Consider the following 27830-nt stretch of genomic DNA (forward strand, 5'->3'; position numbering starts at 1 on the left):
CCCAAAATATGCTGCACGCGATAGCGTTTTTCAGCGTGCGCCCAAAAACTTTTAGCGCTACAACTTCTGCTGGAGCTGTGCAGCGCCCAAAAAACGACTTTTAAGTGTGCGGAGCTCTTTTTGGGCGCCTGTTGGAGATGCTCCTAGTCGGGTATAGTTCTTAGTTAAAATCTTAAAATATGTTTGAAATGTAAATATTCTCATTCGGGTTGTATGAATATCATCTAGTTTGAGTAAAGTACATCCCGTTTGTTTAAAAGTTATTTGTAATGTATGCGGATAGCCCGGCTCCCACATATATGTCCACGTCCGTTAGCATTGGAGATATAGCTGGCCATACCTCGGGCCGGGCCGGGCTTCATGCTGGGCCTAGCTAGCCACATAACACAGGACCAACGGTCCAACTCAAACGCATAACCTTGATTGCTTTCTTCTCCAAATTAAGATCACACTGAATTCATTGGTGATCTGTCAACCAACCAAGAGAAGAAAGAAGGCAAGAACCCTTGCCTAATTTCAGGTGGGGGGTGGGGTAGATGTTTTGTGATTTGTGAATGTCACGTGTCATCCATCAGGATGGGTCTCACATGCTAACCCGTGAGACCTGGTCTCATATAATTTTTTTCCTGCTTGCTTCAGAAACACAGTACGACGACATGCTTGACTTGTTTATCCAATCATAATAAATTGTTCGTTACTTGCATTCAAAGAAAGCTAATCAATCCACGAGAAACTCGACCAAATAATTGATAAAATCTTGATCAGTTTCTCTCAAGTCCAACTAATGAAGAGTTTAAGACGTGTCATGTGTACAGTGCATATATCTATCTACTTATAGTGGAGCTTAATCAATCAAGCTAGCAGAGGAGGAGCAGAGGAGTGACGATGATGAGCAAGAGCAGGATGGCCATATGCGTCGTCGTCGTCTTCCCGGGCGACCTGGTGGTGGCCACCGCCGGGGCGGCTGAGGAGGTGTCGGGCTCGGAGAGGGAGCTGAGGCTGAAGCGCGGGTTGGAGCCGTAGAGCGCCTGCACGCCACAGACGTCGTCCAGGGTGAGGTCCGCCTTGCGGGTGCGCGGCTTCAGGCTTCAGGCGCGGGGGCTGGTAGGGAGGCGCGGAGACGACGGCGTAGGTGAGCAGGAAGTGGCCCGGCGCACGCGCCCAGCGGGGCTGGCCGGCGAAGAAGGCGAAGCGGGCGTTGGCGTTGGTTGTGGAGGTGTCGAGGAGGTCCGGGACGCCACAGCGCGGGGTGGCGAGGAGGTCGAGCGTGCGGGCGTCGAGGTGGCCCGTGACGGGGAGGCCGAGGGTGGACTGGAAGAGGCTCACAACGAGCCGCCCGTCGGCGTCATCAGGCGTGGACGCGTAGCCGAAGCGTGCCAGGTAGCGCCTGAGGCCGTCAGTGACGTTGCCGTCGCGCGCGTGGAGCGTGTCCGTGAGCGAGGAGGGCGCGTTGGCGTCGCCGTGGAGAAGAAGGTGCCGGGAGCAGCACCTGCAGCATGGTGGAAGCAGGAGGAGGAGGTGCAAGAAGAGGAGGATGATGACGGGGGGAGAAGAGTGAGAGGAGGTGGACATGGGCGCGCGCGCATATGGACTCGTGTACGTACATGGAAACAGGGGAGGTGCAAGAAGAAGACTAAAATCAAGTTATTGAGCATTTATTATCCTTCAAACCATCCAATACAGAACTCGCATGTGTTAAAGGGGAGGGATTAAATGAGGAGAGAAAGGGCTAATACATATCTTAGTAGGTTTCCTATGACTAAAAATTTTTAGCCTCAAAACTAGTCATAGCCTCTCTTTAGTCAGGGGTGCTTGGAAGTTTAGCCTCTAAAAGACACTATTCACCCTCTCATAGACACGGAGCTTTGAGCTCCAATTCGTCGCCACATGTGTAGTGGAGCACTATGTTCCTGCTCCCATCTTATTTCTTTTTCTTTGTGAAGCTGATGGACGGACCGCACTCACGCTGCCGCTGATTTTGTGGGGATTGTGTTTGTGTTGTTTGGTTGGTGGCGCCACGAATAAGCAAATGCCCACTTTATGTTAGTACTATGTTCTTTTCAAGGTTGACTCGAAATCTTTAATTCCTCGAACACAATGTCACACCACTTTTACCCATCTAATAGCAAATTTAGCGGAATCGACATATTGACCGTCTCCATATCGCAGAGTGCATGGAGCGCGCTTCATAATACTACTATGAAGGTTGTCCAGGCGATGTGCAAACTCAGAGACGCTATATTGTGTGTTCCCATATCTTTTCTTTTCTTTCCTTTTTTTTGCTGCATCGACTCAATAGTCACATTCAATTAGATTAGAAGGATTAGAACACTAATTTCAACTAATGTTACATTACAAAGTTCTTATATAGAAGGAGAAAAGTTTACTAGTGGAATTTTCATATAGGTTCAATTTTTGTCCTTTTTAGCGACTATAGCATGATTTTGCGACCCACGATGTTGATGTGTGAATGCTTTGCACGGTCCACATGCATATGTGACGAGTCCACTCGCCCTCTAGGCACGGTGGCATGCCGGTACGGCGAGCTTGTCTTCGTCCCATTCCTGTCCCATGCGGTCGTGAGGTCGGATATGGCTTTGTCAACTGGGAAAGGCACAATATGGTGTGAGTTCTTTCCTCGAATCTCATCATATTAGCATCGAATTGGCACACTCCACCGCGAAATCCTCCTATACTTCCTCGTAGTGGATCCATACCTGCCAAGCGACAGTCTACTCAAAGATTTTCCTGGGGCAGAGATTGCCTACGCGTAGGCGGCGTACCACTCATCTCATGCCTCCTCAATAGTGAAGTCAGGCACTGGAAGCGGCGTCGGAGAGACATCTCGGGCGAGTTTGGGATCTTCACATAGCTATGCTTGTTCCCAAACCAGCGCGTGCATTTTGGGATCCCAGCCCTCCCAGGATGGTGAGATCCTCCTACAGGGTTTCCTCCATGTCGTAGCGATCCCACTCCTCCTCCTCGGCGATGCCAACAAGGCGACAACCTCCTACACCGCTTCCTCCTTGTTGAGCAGTTGTTCCTCCAAACACGAGAGTGAAACCTAGCCTGGCCGAAGGGGAGGCGACATGGCAAAAGTGGTTATGGAAGTAGAGAAAAAGAGGAGCTTGGTGCGATATTGTGGAACAGGTGGCAGGAAGAGGCGCCGGCAGTTGGGCACGTGGCGGTCTCCATCAATTAGCCGACTTCCCGATGTCATGGGCGTTTGGCTATCTACACCATTAAGAGGAAGAAGAGATGAGCCCCGCCGAAGGCTGGGAAGGTAGGTGAAACTCCCCTCCCACGCGAGAGGTTAGCAAATGGACCACGCTCCAAACCAACGCCCCACAACCTTCAAATATGGATGATCTGTTGGAACCGAGGATCGACAAACAATCACAAGAATACAAGGAGACGATTTTGCCGGGCGACAAACACCCGCGGTGACGAACGCCGGGGCCTTTTTTCCTCTCTTGTATTGCTTCCTCTCGGCTCAAACCGAATCAACGCGATTACAATGAGTTTAATAGACACAGACGCTGCCTAACTGCTCATGCGACCCTCGCGCGCACGCCACGCACGAGCTCCTGCTGAGCCGGCTTCCTCTTATGTGACCCGTTCACTCATGCGCACGATCCGGTCTTCATCCGAGCCATGGCCAGCGCGCCCCGCGTCATTTGCACCAACGACCTGCATGCATCCATACCGAGTGCGCGCTAGCTTTCCTCAACAGCCGGCCACTAACCAGCTAACTACATGCATGCAACTAACTAACCAAGATTACTACTAACATGATCGTCTTCTTGATATGTTGGGCCCTTCATAAACTATAGTGATCCAATGCCAGATGGCGCGCTCACCTACGCGTACACCGCCGCGCCCGGCACGCCGCTGACGCGCGTCGTGGTGAACCACACCGGCAAGGCGGAGCGGTGGGAGTGGGACGCGAGCAGCTGGGCGTGGACTCGCATATTCCAGGGGCCGAGGGACCCGTGCGACGACTACGGGAGATGCGGGTCGTTCGGCCTCTGCGACCCCGAGGCTGCGTCGTCGGGGTACTGCGGCTGCGTCGACGGGTTAGCATCCCTGCCTCCACGACCCCGTCGGCACAGGCGGTGAAGGGCACCACCTGCCGAAGACATGCAGCACTGTACTGTGCCGGCGGCACTACGCCGGACGGCTTCGCGGTGGTGCGGGGGGTGAAGCTTCCCGACACGCAGAACGCGTCGGTGGACATGGGCGTCACGCTGGAGGAGTGCAGGGCGTTGTGCTTCGCCAACTGCTCGTGCTTGACCTACGCCGGCGCCGACATCAGTGGAGGCGGCGATGGTTCAGGCTGCGTCATGTGGATGGATGCCATCCTTGATCTACGTCTCGTTGACATGGGGCAGAATCTCTACATGAGGTTGTCAAAATCAGAACTTGGTATGTACAGAATCTCTACGCTCTAATGACTCAATTTTACTAGTATTATTTTGCATGAAGCAGAAATAAGGAAATGCATGGTTACATGCAATGGTGTAATGTATATAAACTCTTGCCAGGTGCTATTCCTCCGAGCCATGCCATGGCCGTTCCCTTAGTTAGTCTAGCTATTATAAAGGATGTCACTGGAAATTTCTCTGAAAGCAATATGATCGGCCAGGGTGGATTTAGCATCGTTTACAAGGTTCGTCATTTTCTATCAAAAACATATCTTGGGTATGAGATGGCGTGTGCTGTGATGTGTGGGTGTGTCTGCTCTGTACTCTCCGCGAAACACATGATTCTTTCATTTGTTGTGGCACTGCCATATAAGTATCCGTTGACAAATTCATTTCTGACATATCTTAAACTCCAAAATCATTAGGGGCAGGTGCCTGGAGGAAGAACAATTGCTGTCAAGAGGCTTAAGCAGTCGGTGCTCACTACGAAAGGCAAGAAAGATTTAACGAGAGAAGTGGAGGTGATGGCTGGGCTCCGGCATGGTAGTCTTGTCCGTCTCCTTTTTTTTCGAAACGGAGGCAAAAGATTTGCCTCATCGATTAATTAAGCAGAAGAGAATTGCCCAGTTAATTAATGGAAAACCGGGCGAAAACCGATATAGGCCAACCACACGTAGACTACTCTCGGGGCTTTGAACCTGACAACCAAACCCAACACCTAACGACCACCAATACATCGCAAAGACACCCTAACAAGAGTAACTCGGCCGAAGACCACGGGCACACCCAAATCAACGAAGACAAGTCAAGCCATAAGGACAACCCAATAGACTGATAACCATCCATCAAGTAGTTGCGGACGCCTTTTCTATGACGCCACTCTTCTTTCCTTTGCTCGTGAGAGCCTCCTCCACAATCGCCTTGCCAGATCCAGGGCTCATCCTCTCCAAACGTTTGAGCAAGCTGTGAAGCTCTATCTGAAAGAGAATCTCATTGACCTTGTCACGCATAGAAACCTGCCCAACAATCACGTGCGAGTGGGTGCCCGCAACATCGGAGCCTCCACGCTCCACACGGGCGAGCTGTTGGTTGGGCTTAGAAGGATCGGGCGCCAATGTACCAACCGCCTCAACATCATCAGTCACAGGTATCACTGACACGATGGACTCAGGCGTCTCCACTTGCTCAGAGTTAGGTGCCAACACACATGTCTCATCAACCTCTCCACTCAAAGACGCCACATGCCCAATGGCCATAGATGAGGCAGTGATAGAACCAACCAAGTCTCCATTGTTCGCAAAGGCGGGCGACTGAGGTAGCGAGGGTGTCATGGCCACCACCAAGGACTCCAATGAGCCCAGCTCCATCGGTAACACCATAGATGATTCCCCACAAAGCTCCTGCAACTCAGGCATAATCTGCATAACTGGAGCCACAACCTCGGAGGTGACCCCACTCACCGGGGAAGACGGCGTCGCATGTAGAGCACGAGGAGAAAAATCTCCGAAGAGGCATTCAGCCTCCTCAATGGAACCAATCGGGAGCTCAGGCAACAAAGGCACAACCGACACAACCTGAAGTTTGGCAAGTGCGTCGTGAAGCTCAGTGCGAAACAACTCAATCTTTTGAAGGAGCTCCGTACGAAGCAAGGCAAGCTGGGATTCAAAAGTAGAGTCCAAAAAGACACTGACATTGGAATCCTTACAACACCCAGATTGGAACCTTGGCAGCACCGACACACGCAACGACGAACGGCCCACGACCTCTGCCCAACTCCTAGTCAGCGAAGTACAAGCCTGGACGGACGGGGAGCGGCTCGGCTGGCATGGAGCGCGAGTGACCGAAGAGCCAACGCGAGCGACTGGAGAGCAATCTCGAGCAACCGGAGAGCGATCTGGAGCAACCAGAGAGCGAGCACAACAGAATCTCTCCCTATGACTAGGGCGACGACAACGAATGCATCTGAATGGTCCATGGCATGCACTCACTTGGTGGCCATGCACAAGGCAACGGTAGCATCTTCCTCGAGCCCAACGCTTGAAGGCGAGGCCACGCTCGAGCCCTTCCCGCAACGGCTCGAGGGGAGTGCCTCCGTCGGACCGGCGCCCCCGACCAACGTGCTCCAAGGCCGCCTCGTCTTCAAGAGTGGCAGCGGCGGCAGAGAGGCCCTTGCAAGCAGACACTGAAGATGGAACAAACAGAGGAGACTCCAACTTCTCTGGCGTCATCTCGTCAGGAATGGCGGGCAGGGATGCCTGATTGGTCACTGCCACAGGCCATGGGAGGCGATGAGCGCAAGTCCTACAGCCACTAATGGCCGGGTCGGCCTTCCGGTAGGCGAGGGCAACGACAGCCAGAGCAACAGCGGACGAGGCTGGAGTAGTCGGAGCAGCCCGGTTCGGCAGCGCGCTCACCTCGCTAGAGCACTTGGGAGCCCGTGGCGTCTGCGGGGCAAGCTCAACGCCATCTTCGTCGTGGTCATCGGCATCCTCGTCGAGGGAGCTCCACGAAGGACGCACCATGCCCAAACTGTCAGAAGAGCTTGAAACAGCCGACAGCCTCCCAGCCCGCATGTCGGGGACGTGACCGTCGCCTCCAACCGCAACAGCGGGTGGCGTGGTAGGCGTTGGTGACCTCCGCGTGGACGGCAGCAGGGGCGAGCCCACCCGTCCTCACACGGTCAGGTCGGCCTTGCGGGAGGCGAGGGAGGACGCGGCCAGGCCGTGCGAAGATGGCTGTGGCAGACGGGCGGGGGCGGGGACGGCGCCGGCAGCACGAGGCATCCCAGCGGCTGGAGGATCCAGCGAGGCCGGGGCGGCCTCCGTCGTCGGAGCGTGGCCGGCGGCGACAGGAGGTGCCAGAGAGGCCGAGGCGGCCGCTGTCTTCGTCGGAGCGTGGGGAGCCATCTCAGGCGGTTGAACGGGGAGAAAACTGGAGGAGAAGAGAGAGCGCGTGATGGAGGTGCCGGGTCTGGTCTCACCCGGCGCGGAGCTGGCGGGAGCCGGGAGATCAAGGCGGCGGCGGCCGCGCGGCAACGCACGCGAGAGCGTCCGCCATTTTATCCCTCTATTCTAGAACACACGGTGTTGTTCGGGTTTGTCCGTCTCCTTGCTTACTCCAATGAAGGCAAGGAGCGGATACTCGTCTACGAATACATGCAGAACAAGAGCCTAAATGTCCACATTTTTGGTAAGAGCGATGCTACATCAACGAAACTTTACGGGTGTTTTACGGGGTGTTTTTGACTTGGCAAATTGTGATTGGAGTAAGGGGGGAGAGGGGCCCCACCCTCCTGAAAATCAGGGGGGTGCACTTTAGTTTGCTGGAAGAGTCCGTGAAACCCCGTAACAAGACCGTTGATGTAGCATTCTCGATTCGGTAATTGTAAGTGCATCTAGTGCCACCCCTAGTTGGTTTTGGAGTATTGCGACAAACTGGTTGAGGGACTAATGTGTTTGTGAGAATTGCAGGATAACACAGGTAGTAGTCCCTCATTGATTCGGTTTATCTACCGGAGATGACCCCTAAAAATGTGTGAAGACATTGAAGACAATGGTGGTCTGTGAAGCTATTCGTATTGAAGATTATGACATGAGAAGACATTGTATGAAGACTATGGAGCGCGAAGACTTAGTTGTTTCGTTGTTTCCTTTTCTTCTTTGTTGAGTCATAGGAACCACCGCACTGTTAAGTGGGGTCCAAGTGAAGAAAGTCAGAGTGACTGAAGTGATGCTCAACCAAATCCTATGTCTTCGAGCGAAGACAATGAGAGCAAATCTTATCCGGAGTTGGATGAGTCATCTTTACTTGTAGCCCAAGTTTAGCTGTTGCGTGTGTTTGAAATCTGACCGTTGAGACACGTGTCAGTTCCTTAGTGACCCAGGGTCATTTCGGACAAATCAGGTCGGGTTGCCCAGTGGCTATAAATAGCCCACCCCCTACACCATAAATTGGTGGCTGCTCAGAGTTAGTGCACGGCTTTTGTCGTTTGAGAGCAACCCACCTCAGAAGCATTTGAGAGAGAATCCTTGCAAGGACAAAGCCCAAAACACCCAGAGCCCAAAGAGTGTTTGGCATCACTGAAGTCTTTCTGTCCGCGTGATCGGAAGACTTGCTACACTTGAGGACTGTGAATCCTCCAACCGGTTAGGCGTCGCGTTCTGAGCATCCAAGAGTCATTGTGGATTGCCGGTGAACGAAGTCTGTGAAGGTTTGGAAGTCTACCTTGAAGACTTACCAGAGTGATTGGGCGGGGACTAAGTGTCCTTAGCTCAAGGGGAATAAGGTGAAGACGCGGTCTTCTGAGTTGAATCTCAGCCTCCCTAACCAGACGTACAGTTGTCACAGCAACTGGAACTGGTCGAACAAACATCTGTCCTCCCCAAGCTACTGGTTCTATCTACCACTTCCCTTTACTTACAGTTTGTCTTCGTGAAGTCATTGCCTGCCTGCATTATCTGTTTGACTTCACTGCATGACTACTTGTTCTGATTGGCTTCATACTATCTTCCATCCTGATCCTTACTATCCGGCTGCTAATAGTCTTCGTGCTTTCACTTTATTGAATACTTGACTCTGGCTTGTCTAGTGTACACTAGTAGAAAAAGGGGCTTTTGTCCCGGTTGGTAAGGCCCTTTAGTCCCGGTTTTTGAACTGGGACTAAAGGGTCGTTACTAATGCCTCTCCCCTTCAGTCCCGGTTCTTACACGAACCAGGACTAAAGGCCGCGGCCACGTGGAGCTCCACCTTTAGTCCCGGTTGGTAACACCAACCGGGACTAAAGGAAATTTTCTGTTTTCTTTTGAAAAAAAATTATTTTTTTTTATTTTCAAATTTCTGAATTATTTTAACCTCTAATCTCTAATCACCACCCCTTAGCACTTCCCAATTTATCCTCTAATCTCTAATCACCCCTCATCATTCCAAATCATCTAACTTCCCGAACGGTCACCCATCTTCCCACTCCCCCAGCCTGAGCATGCTTAACTTCCGGGTTCTATTCTCCCTCGTTTCCAAGTCTGCACTTGTTGTTTTCCTGACAATAGTAAGATGTCAATCCTATTAACCCTCAGGAATTTTGCTTGAGCATGAAGTGACACATTTCACTGTTTGAGTTTGAAACTATTGTTTTAAAAAACAATAACTATTTAGTAACACTAATATTTCTTGGATAATTAGTTTGACCATTGTTTGACCACAGTTTGACCATAGTTTGACCAGATTTGACCAATATTCAAAATAACTGAACTAATTATTTAGTAACACTAATATTCTAGAATAATTAGTTTGACCATTGTTTGACCATAGTTTGACCACACAGTTTGAATTTTTTTTCGATTTTTTCCACTCTAGATCTTAAAAGCCCCATAACTTTTTTTCCGTTAGGTTTTTGATGATTTTGAAAATGTTTAACAACGTTTTCCCCGTTAAATTTGGATGTAACTTTTCGAGTAGATGATTTTTCATATAAAAAACTTTTTCATCCGAGTTAGTATGCAAAAGTTATGCCCATTTTACTAAATTCTAGAGAGATTTTGCAAATAAAGTCGAAATTCACATTTGCAAATTTTCCCAACAACTAGACCACATATCACATGGGAAACTTATTTTCTTTTTTTGACATTTTCATCATTTTCTTTTATTTTTTTGAAAACTGAAAAGGCGATCCACGGGAGGGGGGGGGGGTAGAGTTTGAAAATGGGACCTTTAGTACCGGTTCGTGCCATGAACCGATACTAATGCCTCAAACCCCATTAGTACCGGTTCGTGGCTCGAACCGGGACTAAAGGTCTAACCTTTAGTCCCGGTTGGTACCATGAACCGGTACTAATGGGCATCGCACCCTTTAGTCTCGGTTCGTGGCACCAACCGGGACTAAAAGGTCCGGACGAACCGGGACAAATGGCCCACGTGGCCCGGCCGGCCCCCTTGGCTCACGAACCGGGACTAATGCCCCCATTAGTCCCGGTTCTGGATTGAACCGGGACTAATGGGCTAACCCGGCCTGGACCAAAGCCCTCTTTTCAACTAGTGGTAGTCTACCTTCCGCTGCATACGAATAGTGTCATTTCTATTGTTTGTCTTCGAAACTCCCATGTTTTGAAGACTTTCATAAAAATCGCCTATTCACCCCCCCTCTAGTCGATAACTAGCACTTTTAATTGGTATCAGAGCAAGGTAGTCCCTTGTTCTGTGTGATTCGATTTAACCACCTGGAGTTTTAGCTATGTCGACTGCAAGGATAATCAAAGTCTCCGCTGCGTGCCCTGTCTTCGATGGCACTGATTACCCCTACTGGAAGAATAAGATGCGCATGCATCTTGAAGCCATTGATGTTGATCTGTGGTATGTCGTCAAGAACGGCATTCCCAAGACTGGTGAAGGTGTCACCCCTGCTGATGTCAAGAAGTTCATTCAACTGGATTCTACTGCCAAGAGCATCATCTGTGGTCATCTGACCAAAGGACAATATGGCCGTGTGAGTGCTCTGGAAACGTCGAAGCTAGTCTGGGACTGGCTCTCCAAGGTCAATGAAGGCGTCTCAACTCAGAGAGATCAAAGAATCAGTGTCCTCCGCAACCTCTCCAACCGCTTCAAGAGAAATGACAATGAGAATGTCCAGCTCACGTTTGATCGCCTCACTAACATCACAAATGAGCTTCATGCTCTCGGCGCCACTGAGATCACCAAGCATGAAATCGTCAAGACACTCCTGAGATCTCTCGACAGCTCGTTTGACACCCTAGCCCTGATGATTCAAGAATGCCCTGACTTCAAGACACTCGATCCGTCTGACATACTTGAGGGGCTCAACACACATGAGTTCCAGCTATCTGAGAAAAGAGATATCTATGGCCCCAACTATGGCCGAACTCGCGCTTTGAAGATAAAGTTTGTTTCCTCATCTGAAGAAGAATCTGACTGCAGTTCTGGTGATCCTGAAGACATTGGAAAGGAGCTTGCTATGCTTGTGAAGAAGTTCCAGAAATTCACTAAGAAGAAAAACTTTAAAAAGTCTTCACGATCCAGCTCAAGAAATGATGAAGCTTCCACCCATGACCACAAGAAGAGAACCTGTCACAAGTGCAAGAAACTTGGTCACTACATCTCTGAGTGTCCACAGTGGGACAATGAAAAGAAGAAGAAGAAGAAGGAGAGCAAAGAATATGATTCTGATGACAAGAAGAAGAAATCCTCAAAGTCTTCTTCCAAGTCTTCATCACACAAGAAGAGCTCATCTGGCAAGGCTCGTGCTTTTGTTGGCAAGGAGACACTACTAGGGAAAACCTTATACACAGAATCTTACCAGTAGCGCGTGTTAAAATGAGGCGCTACTGCTAGTTAGCAGTAGCGCGTTGGCATAAAGGGTGCTACCGTTATCCACTTAGCAGTAGCACGACATGAACAAAAGGCGCTACTACTATAATTGCCACACCGTTCCCAACGTGCTAGGTATAGTAGTAGCGCCCTTCTACAAACCGCGCTACTACTACAAAATTAGTAGAAGCGCACTTTTAGGGTAGGGCGCTACTGCTAAGTTTGAACACACCACAGGACGGGCCCATCTTAACTGTAGCGAGTTTGTGAGGGCGCCCTACTGCTACGGATTTTAGCAGCAGCATGTTTTCACAACCCACGCTACTGTTAAAGCTATTTTCACCTAACCCCCCGCGCGGGCTTCCCACTCCTCTGCTTCCTCCCCCAATTCCCCACTCTCTCTTCTCCCCCTCATCGCCTCCGGCGGAGCCCCTGCCCTCGCCCTCGCAGGAGGCCCTGCCCTCGCTCTCCGCCGGAGTCTGCCCTCGTCGTCGTCGCGCGCCTGTGCCTCCTCCTCCTCGCCCTCAACCTTGTCGGAGCCCCTGCCCTCGCTCTCCACCGCAGTCTCTCTCGACCCGCCTCGCCGCCGTCTCCCCCGACCCCACCTTGCCGCCGTCTCGGGGCTGAACTAAACTGCGAGGAGCTAAGTCATTATGTTTCATGGCTTGCGGATCTTGATACTGTCAAGACAAATTTTCTTCCTGGATTTAGAAATGTTAGTACTGAAAACGTGCGACCAATAGTGTTCATAATGAACTACGGTCACATCTATTTAGGAAAGATGGTAAGATTTTTACTATTTGTCCTCAGTGCATCTTTTCCATACATTATTTTTTAAGCTAAACTTCATTCCTAAGTATGTTACCATACGATGTTCTTCAACAGGGACTCCCGATGAATGTTGTGCCTTATGGGATCGAGACTAAAGGTACCATGAGTATTGTTAGCTTATGGCCAAGATATCCTACAAATCACTATAATGCATTCAGGATTAGCGACGAATTCTTAATAGTGAAAGACTGGATCAAATCTGTGATGGAGGAGTGCAGACAAGTACTAGGGGACAGCAAGCAAAAGCGCAGCCCACGATTAAGAGACAGGTTCATCTGCATGCTCCAACTTGATGAAGGAGGAGAGCTACACATGGTTTATGTTATTTTACCTGAGAGAAAGCAGTAGGAGTGATTAGCTAGCTAGAAATAAGTTTAAAGATGATGATGTGCTACACTATGACTATGATGATTAAATAGCTAGTGTTTGTGGTAATGACTATGATGATTATTATGAGCTAGTGTTAGTGGTGATTAAATAAATACTGTTGGTGCTAATGACTATGATGATGATTAAATAGCTTGTGCTGGCGGATTAGATTCAGGTGGAGGCAACATGTGGTGCACATCGAAAGTACTACTAGTCCAAACTAGATCAAGTTTGGATTAGTAGTATACTTTTGACATGCACCACATATTGCCTCCAGTTGAACCTAATCCACCTTCATTTGACACACTGTTATGGACATAATGATATAAACCTCATAATTGGTATTGTACCAAAATTTGTATAACAACGTATAAATACACTCAAAAGAAAAAAAGAAAAAAAGAATACTAGTAGCGATGGATAGTAAACACGCTGCTACTAGCTAGATTAGCAGCAGCGCGGGAGAGAACAAGCGATGCCGCTATGTGTCTTAGCAGTAGCGCGTGTCGCACGCGCTACTGCTAAGTAATAGCTGTAGCGCCTTATTAGTAGCGCGGTTGCCCGTGCTACTAGTGGGCATTAAACCTGCGCTACTACTAGGGTTTTCCCTGGTAGTGAGATGGATTCAGAGGAGGAGTCTGCTTCTGAGGAGGCAGAGGTGGAGTCTGAGGAGGAATCCGACTCTGGCGCTGCAAGTCTGGCTCTAGCTTCAGCTTACGTTGCCATGTCCATCTTCAACACTGAAGATAATGGCTCCGAAACCAAAGCTGATGCTAATGACAAGGATGACTCCGCTCCCACCTACTGATTCATGGCACGCGGTGCCAAGGTAAACTCACGCGATGCTTATTTTCAAACATCAAGTGAAGATGACTCTGATTGTGAATCCAAACACAACTACAAAACACTTGCTAAAATTGCAACTGAACAACAGAAAGCTATGGAACATATTCAGAAATTATTAGACAAAAGCGATGATCTGTTGGACGCGGAAATGACCCGATCTCAGTCCTTAATTGAAGACATAAAAAATCTTCATGTTAAGTACCATGAACTTGAAAGTCGTCATGAAATGCTCTCAACTACTCATGAAAAGCTCTCCTATGATTATCTTCAAAGGAAGCAAGAGCTTGAGAAATTGAGAGCGACTCATGAAGATCTTCAAAAGGAGAATAAGTCACTTCGCGCTCAATAGATCAGTCCCGCTCAGGAAGGATTTGAACCACCATGTCTAAAATGCCTTGAGCGTGATAATGCTAATTCTGTTGCTGAATGTTCTACTGCTGCTACTGTTGCAATATCTTCAACTGTTGATGTGGTAACTAACCCCTCTGCTGAGGATGCCACTGTTATTGCTGATGAAAATGCTAGGTTGAAGATATTGCTTGAAATAGGGATGTACAAAAGTCTCAAAGGGCATCAGACATTGTGCGATGTCCTCAAAAAGCAGATTCTGAATTGAAACCCTAGGAAAGAGGGTGTTGGGTTCGAGAGGAAAATAAATGTTGATGGCTCCTACTGGAAAACTGAGCAAAACCCCAAAACCAAATGGGTTGCTACAAAGGAACCTTCAGTGGACCCATCCACCTTTTCTGGTTTCACTTGTGCTAACCCTGTTATAATTGATGAACCCTTTGATGCAAACTATAAACTGTTTAAGAATCAGAATGGTGAAGTGTTTGCCAGGTATATTGGTACTAACTGCAGGAATGGACCACCTATGAAGAAGATCTGGGTGCCCAAAAGTTGTCTTGAGAATCTTCTTGTGAATGTCATCATGACATCACCTGGGAAGAAGACAAACCCCAGACCGAAGGCTTCATATGGTCCAAATGCTTCATATAGACACATGACTCATCAGAGTCACCCTAACGTCAATGTTTCGCAGGGAAATCATACTCAGATGTATGAATATGAGTGTGTTTCTTCAAACCGCTATGTTCATAAAACTAAGAACTTTTCTGCTTATTCATATGAGTATTATTCACCATCTGCAAGGCTATTTGCTAGGGCTCCAAAGCCGAAGTTCTCAGATGCTGCACTTAGACTCATTGCTTCAAAGCCACCCTTGAAAATGTGGGTGGTTAAGAAGAATTAACTTTCTTTTGCAGGGAATGGTCTCCAGACGAAAATCAAAAGCGTCAGATGCTATAGCTGGGGACCTAAAACAACTTGTAGGGTGCAAGATAAAATGCCCAAATGGACTTGCTATGTGTCTTTGTTTATGAATCGATTGCCAATTACCCTATCAATCCTAACTCTTGGTGAAGCCTATCCCCCTAACTCTACTGTAGGGTATGACATCAAAGTCTTCAGAATGGATTATGGATAGTGGATGCACTAACCACATGACTGGTGATCGAAGTCTTCTCATGGACTCAACCTTACGTCCATCTGACAAAAGTCACATCACATTTGCTGACACTGATAAAAGCAAGGTATTGGGTCTAGGTAGAGTTGCAATATCAAGGGATCAGCACATGGATAAAGTGATGCTTGTTGGATCCCTTGGTTTCAACTTAATGTCTGTCTCAATGCTTTGTGACTTAAACATGATTATGCTATTTGGAGAATATCATTGTCTTGTTTTAATGGAATCTGACAAGTCTCTAGTCTTTGAAGTGTATCAAAAAGATGATATGTATATGGTAGATTTCTCAGCAGGACCACAGATGGCCGTATGTCTCCTAGCAAAAGCTTCAGAGTGCTGGCTCTGGCATCGGAGGCTAGGGCATGCTGGCATGAGGAACCTTTACACTCTCGCAAAGAAGAAACACGTCGTAGGCATTGAGGGCGTCAAGTTCAAGCAAGATCATCTATGTGGTGCCTGCGAAGCTGGGAAGATGACAAGGGCCACGCATCCCTCGAAGACAATCATGACGACATCCCAACCCTTCGAGCTACTACACATGGACTTATTTGGCCCTACTCACTACTCTACTCTCACTACTACTGCTTGTCTCTATGGCTTCGTCATTGTTGATGATTATTCAAGATACATTTGGGTGCATATAATTCTCTTCAAGACTGAAGTGTAGGATGTCTTCAGATGCTTCGCCAACCGTGCAATGAAAAACTATGGCGTCAAGATCAAGCACATCAGGAGTGACAACGGCACAGAGTTCAAGAACACCGGCCTCGACCTTTACCTGGATACATTGGGCATCACTCATGAGTTCTCTGCTCCGTACACACCTCAGTAGAATGGTATCGTGGAGCGCAAGAATAGAACACTCATTGAGATGGCTCAGACGATGCTTGATGAATACAAGACTCCAAGAAAGTTTTGGCCTGAAGCCATTGATACTGCATGTCACATCATCAACCGTGTTTATCTTCACAAGCTTCTGAAAAAACATCCTATGAACTCCTAACTGGTAAGAAGCCAAATGTAAGCTACTTCAGAGTACTTGGTTCTAGGTGCTGGATCAAGGATCCACATCACACTTCAAAAATTGCACCGCAAGAACATGAAGGTTTTATGCTTGGTTACGGAAAGGATTCGCACTCCTACAGAGTCTTCAACCTCTTTCACTACAAAGTGGTTGAAACTGTGGATGTGCAGTTCGATGAGACTAACGGCTCGCAAAGAGAGCACCTGCCAAATGTGCTAGATGAAGTACCTTCAAGTGAATCAATCAAGCAGATGGCAATTGGAGAGATCATACCGTCCGAAGCTCAAACTGAAGAGGAACTCATCATTTCTGCACCTAATCAACCTGAAGACAATGCTCAGCCTGAAGCCAATCCTCAAAATGAAGACAATGTATAGCAAGAGCAAAATCTTCGTCATGTTCATCCTCGTGTTGCAAATGAAGTACAGATCGAGAAGATAATTGACAGCATCAATGCACCTGGTCCACTCACTTGTTCAAGAGCTACTCAAAGAGCAACACAGCTAGCCTGCGGGCACTTTGCATTTGTCTCAATATCTGAACCCAAGAAAGTTGCTGAAGCTTTCATGGAACCTGAATGGATTCAAGCTATGCAAGAAGAGCTTCAACAGTTCAAGCTGAACAATGTCTGGGAACTAGTCAAGCGTCATGATCCTCGCAAGCACAACATAATAGGCACCAAATGGAGATATCGCAACAAGCAAGATGAACATGGTCAAGTTGTTAGAAACAAGGCACGAATCGTTTCTCAAGGATATACTCAAGTTTAAGGAATTGACTTTGATGTGCTCCGGTGCTAGGCTTGAAGCCATTCGCATACTGCTAGCCTATGCAAATCATCACAACATCCTTCTGTATCAAATGGATGTGAAGAGTGCCTTTCTCAATGGAAAGATTGAAGAAGAAGTATATGTTGCACAACCACCTAGCTTTGAAGATCCAAAACTTCATGATATGGTATACAAGCTCAACAAGGCACTGTATGATCTCAAACAAGCCCCTCGTGCTTGGTATGACGCACACAAAGACTTCCTGAAGAGCAAAGGCTTCAAACCTGGTTCTCTAGATCCCACTCTTTTCATGAAGACATATGATGGAGAACTGTTTGTATGCCAAATCTATGTGGATGACATTATCTTCGGCTGCACCAACAAAAGATATAGTGATGAGTTTGGACACATGATGCAAGAGCAATATCAGATGTCCATGATGGGTGAGCTGAAATTCTTCCTTGGTCTTCAAATTCATCAGCAAAGCAACGACATCTTCATATCTCAAGAGAAATACCTCAAAGACTGCCTGAAGAAGTTTGGAATGCAAGACTACAAAGGATACACAACACCAATGCCAACCAAATTCATCTGAGTCCCGACGCAAATGGTAAAGAGTTCGATCAAAAGGTATACCGCTCCATGATTGGTTCTTTACTTTATTTATGTGCATCTAGGCCAGATATAATGCTTAGTGTTTGCATGTGTGCTCGATTCCAAGTGGCACCAAAGGAATTGCATCAGTTAGCCGTGAAGCGAATTCGTCGATATTTGGCTTAGACCCTAACCCTAGGATTGTGGTATCCAAAGGTCCCAGAGTTTGATCTAGTTGGATTCTCGGATGCTGATTATGCTGGTGACAAGGTGGATCGCAAGTCTACATCAGGCACATGTCACTTTCTGGGTCGATCACTTGTCTGTTGGTCTTCAAAGAAGCAGAACTATGTATCGCTCTCCATTGCTGAATCTGAATACATTGCTGCTGGATCTTGCTGCGCTCAGCTTCTGTGGATGAAGCAAACTCTCAAGGACTATGGCATCCATCTGAAGAATGTGCCACTCTACTGCGACAATGAAAGCACCATCAAGATTTTCAACAACCCAGTTCAGCACTCGAAGACAAAGCACATTGAAATTCGTCATCACTTTCTCAGAGATCATGTTATGAAGGAAGATATTGATATCATTCACGTCAACACTGAAGAGAAATTGGCAGATATCTTCACAAAGCCCTTGGATGAGAAAAGGTTTTGCAAGTTGCGGTGTGAGCTAAATATCTTAGAATCCTCGAATGTCCTGTGATTAGGCACACATCCTAACACTTATGCATGTTGATGACTTAGATGTGCAACACACGAAGTAATGTATACCTTCAATCAATGAAGACATACACTCTAAGTGTGAATACATTAATACAGAATTTGACTTCAGAGCGCCACGATAATTGTGTGTCGTGTCTGGGTCTAATACTTCCTATACGGTGGGTAACGCCACCACCAAACTTGTGTTTGAAGTTTTTCCCTTGGCGTTATGAGTGCAAAGTCTTCGCATTTGATTTATCTTCAACATTGATTTAACTTCATGATTATCTTCACTATGTTGATTTGGTCTTATACTAGTTATATACATATTTGTGTTCTGTCCTCTACAACATTCACTTATAGCTATGGTTTCATGCTGAATCTTTTGATCTAAGTGAATGTGATCGGACCCTAACCCCTTCTATGCTTCTACCTCAACTCTATCTGTCCAAATCATATGCATTCTATTGAAAACTGTCGGTTGTCTTCACTGAGACCTAGTCAGCTGAAGTCAATCTGACAAACATTTATATCTGTTTTTAAATGCTATATCTTTATTGCCTGAAAGCCAGAAAATTCGGAACGACCACCCCAACAATCCAGGTGTGCGTGGGAACATGGAACAACTTCCGATGTGTTGCATGCTTGCCACGTGTCCTTCAGATGTGAACCGCCAGGGGCACCTGCATAATTGCGTTGTGCCGTCCCTTTCCTTATAAATACACATCACATCATGGTCAAAATTCTTCTTCCACCTCGCCACCTCTCGCAAACCCTAGCGCCTCCGCTAGCTCTCGACGACGCCGGCGACGAAGCGCTTAGCTGCCGCGACTTCTCTGACGACGGTCTCACGCCGGCCGCGGACCTCGTCTTCTCCGCCACCGCCATAGGTGTCTTCCGTCGCCAAGTTAGGGCACGGGAGATCGATTTGCTCAGCCTCCAACTTCGTTACGTCTACCAGTTCTACGTGTGGTAATTAAAACTCTCTTTTTACCATCCTTTTTGATCTGATAGATTCATCTCTCTTTACCACAAGTGGTTTCTATTGTCCCAAAGTTGAATCTATCCTGTTCTGCATCTCATATTTTGCCTAGTATATTCACTTATGCTTCACACATAGTTAGATTCCTCACTTGCACCGATTCTTGGATTCGTACAAATCTAGAACCAACTCACATCATATAAGTGAATGTCTTCGCGGTATGAGGTCAATGTCTTCAAAACTGATTTATCTTCAAAATCTTCTGAGAATGCATATGACCTCTTCCCCTTCCCTCGCATCTCTAATACTGTCACAGGTACATGTCCGTGGGAGAATCCCTTGGTTCTCATAGTCTGCATTCATTTGCAAAATTCTTACAGAGTCACATAAATTCTCCTGATGCCAGTTCTTGTCCGTCCAACACACGGAAGCCTTTGACAGCTTTCAAGCCATTCCGTTTGAACTTCATGGCAACTGAGAAGTCAGCAAGAACGGGAGGCAGACAGTGCCGTGGGAATACTTCCAAATATTTGCCACCTAATCTGCACGAACTGTACAAGACAGACCCAGAGGAGACTGATGGTGAACGCAAGAATCGAATCCAATGGATTCGAAGATATTGGGCAGAGGAATGGTTCAAGTACAGATTTGTCACTGAAGAGTATGCCAAGAAGAATGCCATCAAGCAATCCTAGGGAGATATACTATACAAAAATCTTCCTCCCAAGTCCAAGACTGAAGCTATTGAGCAAGGCTTCTATCCATGCATGGTTCGCGGACCATAGCCAGAGAATGCTGACCTTCTTCTCTGCTATGGTGTCGCGAAGACAATCTGTTCAAATGCAACTTCAAGTTTGCCAAAGACTCCGCTGTGAAGAACAAGAAGGCATTTGGAATTGACTTCAACCCAGGTCCATCCGCTCCTCGGGAAGATGGCACCCGTGAAGCCAATTAGAACAGAATTGGCCCCTTCAACAACTTTGATGCTCTCCTCTCCTACATCGCTGCTCAGAGGGCCACAGTGGATCAGTCTAGCGATGAAGCTGATTCTGACGAAGCGCCTGCTCCTCCTAAGCCGCAGAAACAGAGGAAGTCTAAAGCTTCAAAACCCACTACTGCACCAAAAGCTTCGCGTGCGAAGCCTCTGGCCACTGCTCCTCCTGCACTAAGTATGCCTTCTAAAGATCATTCTCGCATCTCCAAGAAGAAAGAGAAGCCCGAGAAGAGAAATGTCCAAAGTTCTGGTCAAGTCCTGACACCTGCTGCCGTTCTGAGGAATGAAACTGACGCCATTGATCTGTCAAGTGATGAAGATCTTGGCGATGCTACTCTCGAACTGCTAATAAAGAGCAAGCAGGAGGCAGAAATCTTCAACGACTTGCCTCTCTTTGACGTGGACATATTGAACAACTTCATTGATGAATGGTTTGACATCCCAAATCTCAGCTTTGATGACCTTCAGCTCCTTGTTGGCCTCAGCTTCTCCTTTCACGGAGCCATTGCTCCTGAGCTAGCTCTAGCTCAGAGAATTGTTGAGCTGAAAAACAAGATTGATTTTGAAAAGGCTCAGTTCAAGAAGCATATGGCCAACCTCGGTGTAACTGATGTCCAAAACTTCAAGCACATGATGCATGAGCTCAAGGAGGCATTTCACAAGAAACGCGAAGAAGCTAAAGGTTCCCGAGAGCACATGAAACTCCTCGCTGCCAAGTGTGTTCAAGCCTACAATGAAGTTGAGAAGCGCAAGGCACTTGGGTGTCCTGGCATCGACCCCAAGATGGCTGCCAAGAAAAAGAAGTCTACTGTGGCCCCAGCTGAAGAACCCAGGCGGGAAGAGACTCACATTGTCTTCCCAGCCAGCATGAAAGGCTCGAAGCCGAAGGTCCCCACAGTGGCTACAGAACAGAAGAAAACCAAGGCAGCAGAAGCCGAAGCCAAAAAGCGCAAGTCCAAGATCGCCACTGATGATGCACCCCCCAAGAAGAAGAGAAAGACTAAGAAGAATCCGGCTGCTCCCACAGAGCCCCTCATTGTCGAGCCAATTTCTGTTGCTCGTCCTGCATCCGAACACCAAGAGCTTCAGATAATAGTTCATGAGCCTGCTACCACAGAGGCTCCTGAAGCTCAAGAAGATCCAGCTGTTGACCACACCGCAGCTGAAGACATTGGTGCCCAGGACAATGCAGATGATGATGAAGTCCTTCCTCAGATCGAGCACAACATGGTATCATCGCCTGTTCTCACGTACAATGAACTCATTAGTATTGGCCGTCCTTTGACGCCAATCACTCAGGATGCCTCATGGGCTGATCGCCCACAACCAGCAACTCCAAGTCAGGATTCGCCAAGGACTCCCCCAACTCAAGTCACCAATCCAGCACTTGATGATGATGACGACTTTGAGGCCCAGCCAACTCCCTCTCCACAGGCGTCGCCCGCATTTCGCGGGCTTCGCAAAGGACCAAGGCCACAAGTCGATTCATCGAGCATTCCAGAAGGAGAAGTGCAACCCAATGTGGCAGCACCACTAGAATTTCCTGAAGCCACTCCTTCTGTGATGTCTCTGCGTCTGAAGCAAATGTTGTTGAAGACATACCGGCTGCATCAGCCTATGAACAAGAAGAACCCCGTGAAGATGAAAAACGTGTTGCTACACCCCCGTCCAACCCTAAAGCTGTTCTCGAGGAGAACGTGTCTGACCCTCCAGCTACTCAAGTGGAGGTTAACAATACTGTGGCGGCCACAAACAACTTAACTGAAGCTAATGACATTGTCATGGCCGAAGCTAATGTGGCGCCAGAAGCTAATGTGGTGCCAGAAGCTCATGCACCTGAAGCCCATGCTGCACCCGATGCAAATCTGTAGCCTGAAGTCAATACCACTGCCACTGCTCATGTACCTCCCCCAAGGCCACATACCATTGAGCAAGCATATTACCAAGGCGAGCTTGTCACTGTCAGATGGCCCATTCTGGTTCCTCCGGCTGCTCCCGGACCTCAGTTTGACTACCATGTGGAGCACAGGCCTACAGTTCAGAAGCCAAAGCCAAGACTGCCAAGGTTTCCAGGTACTGCATCTGCACCAGGATCATTCAATGTAAATGGCTTCATTGCACACAACACTTTCTTTTATAGCGACAAGAAACCCTACTCCAAGCCAAGAATTTCGTCTGATCGGTTCTGGAGCTATCAGCAGCGCAACTACTACTCATGCATTCTTTACAATCAAGGGCGCATATTTCCCCATATGCGTCTTGACATTGAAGCTATAGCTGGCCTGCCCTGTTTGGAAGAAGCGTTGGATTGCTTCAGAGAAGCTGGCCTTTTACAGTTTGTCATAGACAAGGAACACTGGAATGAAGAGCTACTACTACAATTCTATGCCACCCTCCACATTCGTGGCTACAACAGGGATCCGAAGACATGGATCCTTGAGTGGATGACATGCAATGTCCATCATGAAGCCAAAGCTCTTGATATCATTGAGCTCACTGGCCTGCCCACTCCAGGTGATCTGTTTGAACCTGGTTGTCAGCTTCACCGTGATGCTTTGGAGAGCATTTTTCAGAAGCCCGAGCCCGATAGGAGCCAGATGCTCAGTATGATGAAGCCTTTGCCTCCAGATGCTGAATATCCTAAGGAGTTCTTTGTTCAAGACCTTGAGTATCTGCCACGCACCATCTACCACATCATACGGCGAACTCTTTGGCCTGTCAAAGGACATTCTCCAAATGCAAAGCTTGAAGGTTCAATGAAGACGTTGGTCTTCCATATTCTCAATGGCAAATGCTTCAATGCTCAAGACTTCTTCATCCGTCAACTTGCTGCATCAGGCTCCGACATCTTCGGACTGAAGTTCTATCCTCCCTGGGTTATGCGTCTGATCAAGCTCCACTCTGCTTTCAACTATCAGCCCTCTGCACGCAACCATATTATCTTCTTACCAGAGGTTGATATGTCTGTTGAAGCCATATATCCAGATCCTGCCAAGGAGCCAATTTATCTTCACAATGTCGATCGCCAGAGTTTCACTCAACCCATTGAAGGAGTTTTGGCTGCCACTTGTGTTTATCCTTTGGCTGGCATTACACGTGCACCTCACTGCCCATACTGAAGCCACTGAAAGCACTATTGCTCAACGGCCTCAAAAGTGATCACGTGTTCTCAACGACCGAGAGCTTCTCGTTGCTCTTCATCAAAAACAGGATAAGCATCATGACTGGCTGAAGCGTCAGATACAAAGCCTCTTGGTGGATGTTAACCGCATTCACAACCTTGCCACCAAGAATGCCTTTGTCACTCATGAAACCTGTCGGCGGACATGGAAGGGTCTGACGCTGATGAGCTCTGAAGATGATCTTCAACAAGATGGCTTCACAGAGAGACACAAGTTCGACACCACTCCTCCCAGGAATGTTGTCTTGTGTCAGACTCCATCGCTCGAAGATTCGGAGTACTCCTCCGCAGCAACTGTTAATGCCAGAGTTCTCGATGACGCCGATGATGCTACGTCACCAGCACCAACTTCGGCGCGGATCGACACTGCACCAAGCCCGTCTGCACCACCAAATCTCAACGATGACCCTGCTTCCTTTCCTACTTATGGGAACGAGTAGAGACTGTGTCTTCAAACCTTTTTGGTCCTTACTGACAAAAGGGGGAGAAGCATATGTTGATAGTCTTCAAGCGGGTCCATATGGGTGGTTCCTATACTTTTGCCTAGTGTTTACAACTCTCGCTTTTGATACATTTGGTTCTTTAAGTTGTAACACTTAAACTTGATGGTCGTCTGCTACTTTTTCTGCTATTCTGTGATGCGATGATAAATTCCGCATATGCGATGATAAATCCCGCATGAAGTCATTCCGCAGATGTCCATTTTTCATTATGCATGTCATTATTCATGTATATCTATTCATGCATGATGTATTGTCTTCATATGGTGAAGAGGATCTCCACAAGTACAACCTTCCATGTGCATTTGCATTCCAACGCAAAATATTTATATGCACATCTTCAGGGGGAGACTTTTTGCCAACTATGAAGACAATATCTTAATCCTTCACAATTTCACATACTTTTATCCCCATTGAAAACTTCAACCAGGTTGTCATCAATCACCAAAAAGGGGGGATTGTAAGTGCATCTAGTGCCACCCCTAGTTGGTTTTGGAGTATTGACGACAAACCTGGTTGAGGGACTAATGTGTTTGTGAGAATTGCATGATAACACAGGTAGTAGTCCCTCATTGATTTGGTTTACCTACCGGAGATGACCCCTAAAAATGTGTGAAGACATTGAAGACAATGGTGGTCTGTGAAGCTATTCGTATTGAAGACTATGACATGAGAAGACATTGTACGAAGACTATGGAGCGCGAAGACTTCGTTGTTTCCTTTTCTTATTTGGTGAGTCATAGGAACCACCGCACTGTTAAGTGGGGTCCAAGTGAACAAAGTCAGAGTGACTGAAGTGATGCTCAACCAAATCCTATGTCTTCGAGCGAAGACAATGAGAGCAAATCTTATCCAGAGTTGGATGAGTCAGCTTTACTTGTAGCCCAAGTTTAGCTGTCATGTGTGTTTGAAATCTGACTGTTGAGACACGTGTCAGTTCCTTAGTGACCCAGGGTCATTTTGGACAAATCAGGTCGGGTTGCCCAGTGTCTATAAATAGCCCACCCCCTACACCATAAATTGGTTGCTGCTCAGAGTTAGTGCACGGCTTTTGTCGTTTGAGAGCAACCCACCTCCAAAGCATTTGAGAGAGAATCCTTGCGAGGACAAAGCCCAAAACACTCAGAGCCCAAAGAGTGTTTGGCATCACTGAAGTCTTTCTGTCCGCGTGATCGAAAGACTTGTTACACTTGAGGACTGTGAATCCTCCAGCCGGTTAGGCGTCACGTTCTGAGCATCCAAGTGTCACTGTGGATTGTCGGTGAACAAAGTCTGTGAAGGTTTAGAAGTCTACCTTGAAGACTTACTAGAGTGATTGGACGGGGACTAAGTGTCCTTATCTCAAGGGGAATAAGGTGAAGACGCGGTCTTCTGAGTTGAATCTCAGCCTCCCTAACCAGACGTACAGTTGTCACAGCAACTGGAACTGGTCAAACAAACCTCTGTCCTCCCCAAGCTACTGGTTCTATCTATCACTTCCCTTTACTTACAGTTTATCTTCGTGAAGTCATTGCCTGCATGCATTATCTGTTTGACTTCACTGCATGACTACTTGTTCTGATTGGCTTCATACTATCTTCCATCCTGATCCTTACTATCTAGCTGCTAATAGTCTTAGTGCTTTCACTTCATTGAATACTTGACTATGGCTTGCCTAGTGTAGTCTACCTTCTGCTGCATATGAATAGTGTCATTTCTATTGTTTCTCTTCGAAACTCCCATGTTTTGAAGACTTCCATAAAAATCACCTATTCACCCCCCCCCCCTCTAGTTGATAACTAGCACTTTTAGTAATCGGTACTCGCTACTTGCTGAAACACAAATTCATTCTCAAGTTGCTACGAGGACTGAACTTTCTCATGTAGGAATCCAAACAGGATACCACCATATATATGGTTGGAAAGATCCTCAAGTTTTCTCTCATATGTTTGTGTCTAATGAATGCATTTTTTTGCGGGTGCTAATGAATGCATATTTGACACTGACAGGCAATGTTAACCTTCGTGCCTCACTGAACTGGGCAAGGAGACTGGAATTAATTTGAGGGATTGCGCATGGCATTGCCTACCTACGCGGAGGATCTGGTGACAAGGTTATCCATAGGGATCTTAAGCCGGGCAACATTCTGCTAGATGACGAATGGAAGCCTAAAATCGCTGACTTTGGAACTGCCAAGTTGTTCGCAGTGGATCAGACACGGCCTGATCAAACAATTGTAGTTTCACCATAAGTAACAAATGCATGCATCCCTATTATAGGATCTTTGTTTCTCCATTCAAATTGGGTGGAATCAACTCAATACATATATCCTGATATTATTGAGTTTCTTGAAGAGGGTATGCAGCGCTGGAGTATGCGTGACAAGGGAACATGACACTTAAGTGTAACGTCTATAGTTTCGGAGTTATTCTCTCGGAGACACTCAGTGGGCGAAGGAACGGTGGCATGCAGGGCCTCCTTTCGCATGTAAATCCTACTATCTCACAAATGCATCCGCATCTTATAGTTAATCGATGCACATAATTTCTTTTCTTCTTGAGATGAAGTATATCAAGCATAAACATACTATACAAAGATTATTTACACAGCTTTATGATTGTTGGAAAACCTCCTTTTGTAGGCCTGCGGATTGTGGGAGTCAAACATGATCGCGGAACTTCTGGACTCAACAATGGTACCACTCTTTGAGTCCGAGCCTGAGCTCTTGTCCGAGCTGACACGATGTATCCAGATTGGGCTCCTCTACGTCCAGGAAACTCCTTGTGACAGGCCGACCATGTCCGCCGTTGTTGCCATGTTGATGAGCACGACGTCGCAAATTGACCGGCCAAGAAGAATGCCGTCGTTGGATTGCGAAGGATTCATGCCTTCAGATTCGTCACATGGGCCCGAGACGGAACTCTTGAGATCAACTATGATCGATTTGACGTAGAATCGGGTCGGTCCACTTGTTGCCTCCTTGCTAGCAATTGATTTAACTAAATTTCTAGGCAGGAACTGCTTTTGTTCCGTGGTCTTTTTGGGTACCCATGGTACATAAGTTCTTAAACTCTCTAAAAATGTCGGTGTTTCCTTGTGGCTTGTGTTACTATGTCATGTGTGGAGGGACTTCCATGTTGTTGTGCTCTGAAAGCGATACACAATCATATATGCACTAGCTTCGGGTTTGATATGCCTTTTTAGCCACATTTAGAAGTTCAGAAGTCCATTTAATTTCTAGAAGTTGCAATTGTGCACAGTAAGGTATAACTCAACCAACAACTCAGCTAACTCATTGGTTGACTTCACTTCCCATTCTCGATTTCTCTTAGAGAGATTAGGATGTAGTTATATTTATAAATTTCACCTTACAAGTCACTATGGTTATATAGAAATAATATGGTTTTTAATGATAAAAAGTTCTCCTCACTACAGGTTATCTATCAATGTACACAATGGCTACGATTTGTTGTCTATTCTTTGGAGACATTGGCAGAAGTTTAGCACCGCGTATACGCGGTTCAAGTAGATGGCCAATGATATTTTTACCCAACATAGATGACAGCGTAATGTACAGATAACCCCCCCCCCCCCCCCCTGGGCCCACTCCACGCCTTAGGCATTAACTTAGTCTTGAGCGACTTTATATTTTGCCGCATTTTTCAGAATGTGCGATTTTTTGGTTATGTGCATCCTAATCATACAGAGTCCGGATGTAAATTCATTTTCCTTGTATCGCTCTGATGTGATATGATGAGTCAATAAAAAATGCCCATTATAAGAAAAA

At 47.2% G+C, this 27830-nt stretch overlaps 1 protein-coding gene and 1 pseudogene across 1 annotated transcript; one reads left to right on the plus strand and one right to left on the minus strand.

Moving 5' to 3' along the window:
* Positions 1 to 852: 852 nt before the first annotated feature.
* Positions 853 to 1572, minus strand: LOC123039570 (metalloendoproteinase 1-like). Its single transcript, XM_044462682.1, has one exon. The coding sequence runs from the start codon at positions 1570 to 1572 to the stop codon at positions 853 to 855; it is 720 nt and encodes a 239-aa protein (XP_044318617.1).
* A 2268-nt stretch (positions 1573 to 3840) lies between these two features.
* LOC123039572 (receptor-like serine/threonine-protein kinase SD1-7) lies at positions 3841 to 26996 on the plus strand (annotated as a pseudogene).
* Positions 26997 to 27830: the final 834 nt, after the last annotated feature.

This window comes from Triticum aestivum, chromosome 2B (genome assembly GCF_018294505.1).
Source record: "Triticum aestivum cultivar Chinese Spring chromosome 2B, IWGSC CS RefSeq v2.1, whole genome shotgun sequence".
NCBI lineage: Eukaryota > Viridiplantae > Streptophyta > Magnoliopsida > Poales > Poaceae > Triticum > Triticum aestivum.

What these genes read in the sequence shown, in the direction of transcription:
- LOC123039570 (XM_044462682.1), bottom strand. Translation starts at nt 1,572, where the DNA reads ATGTCCACCTCCTCTCACTCTTCTCCCCCCGTCATCATCCTCCTCTTC.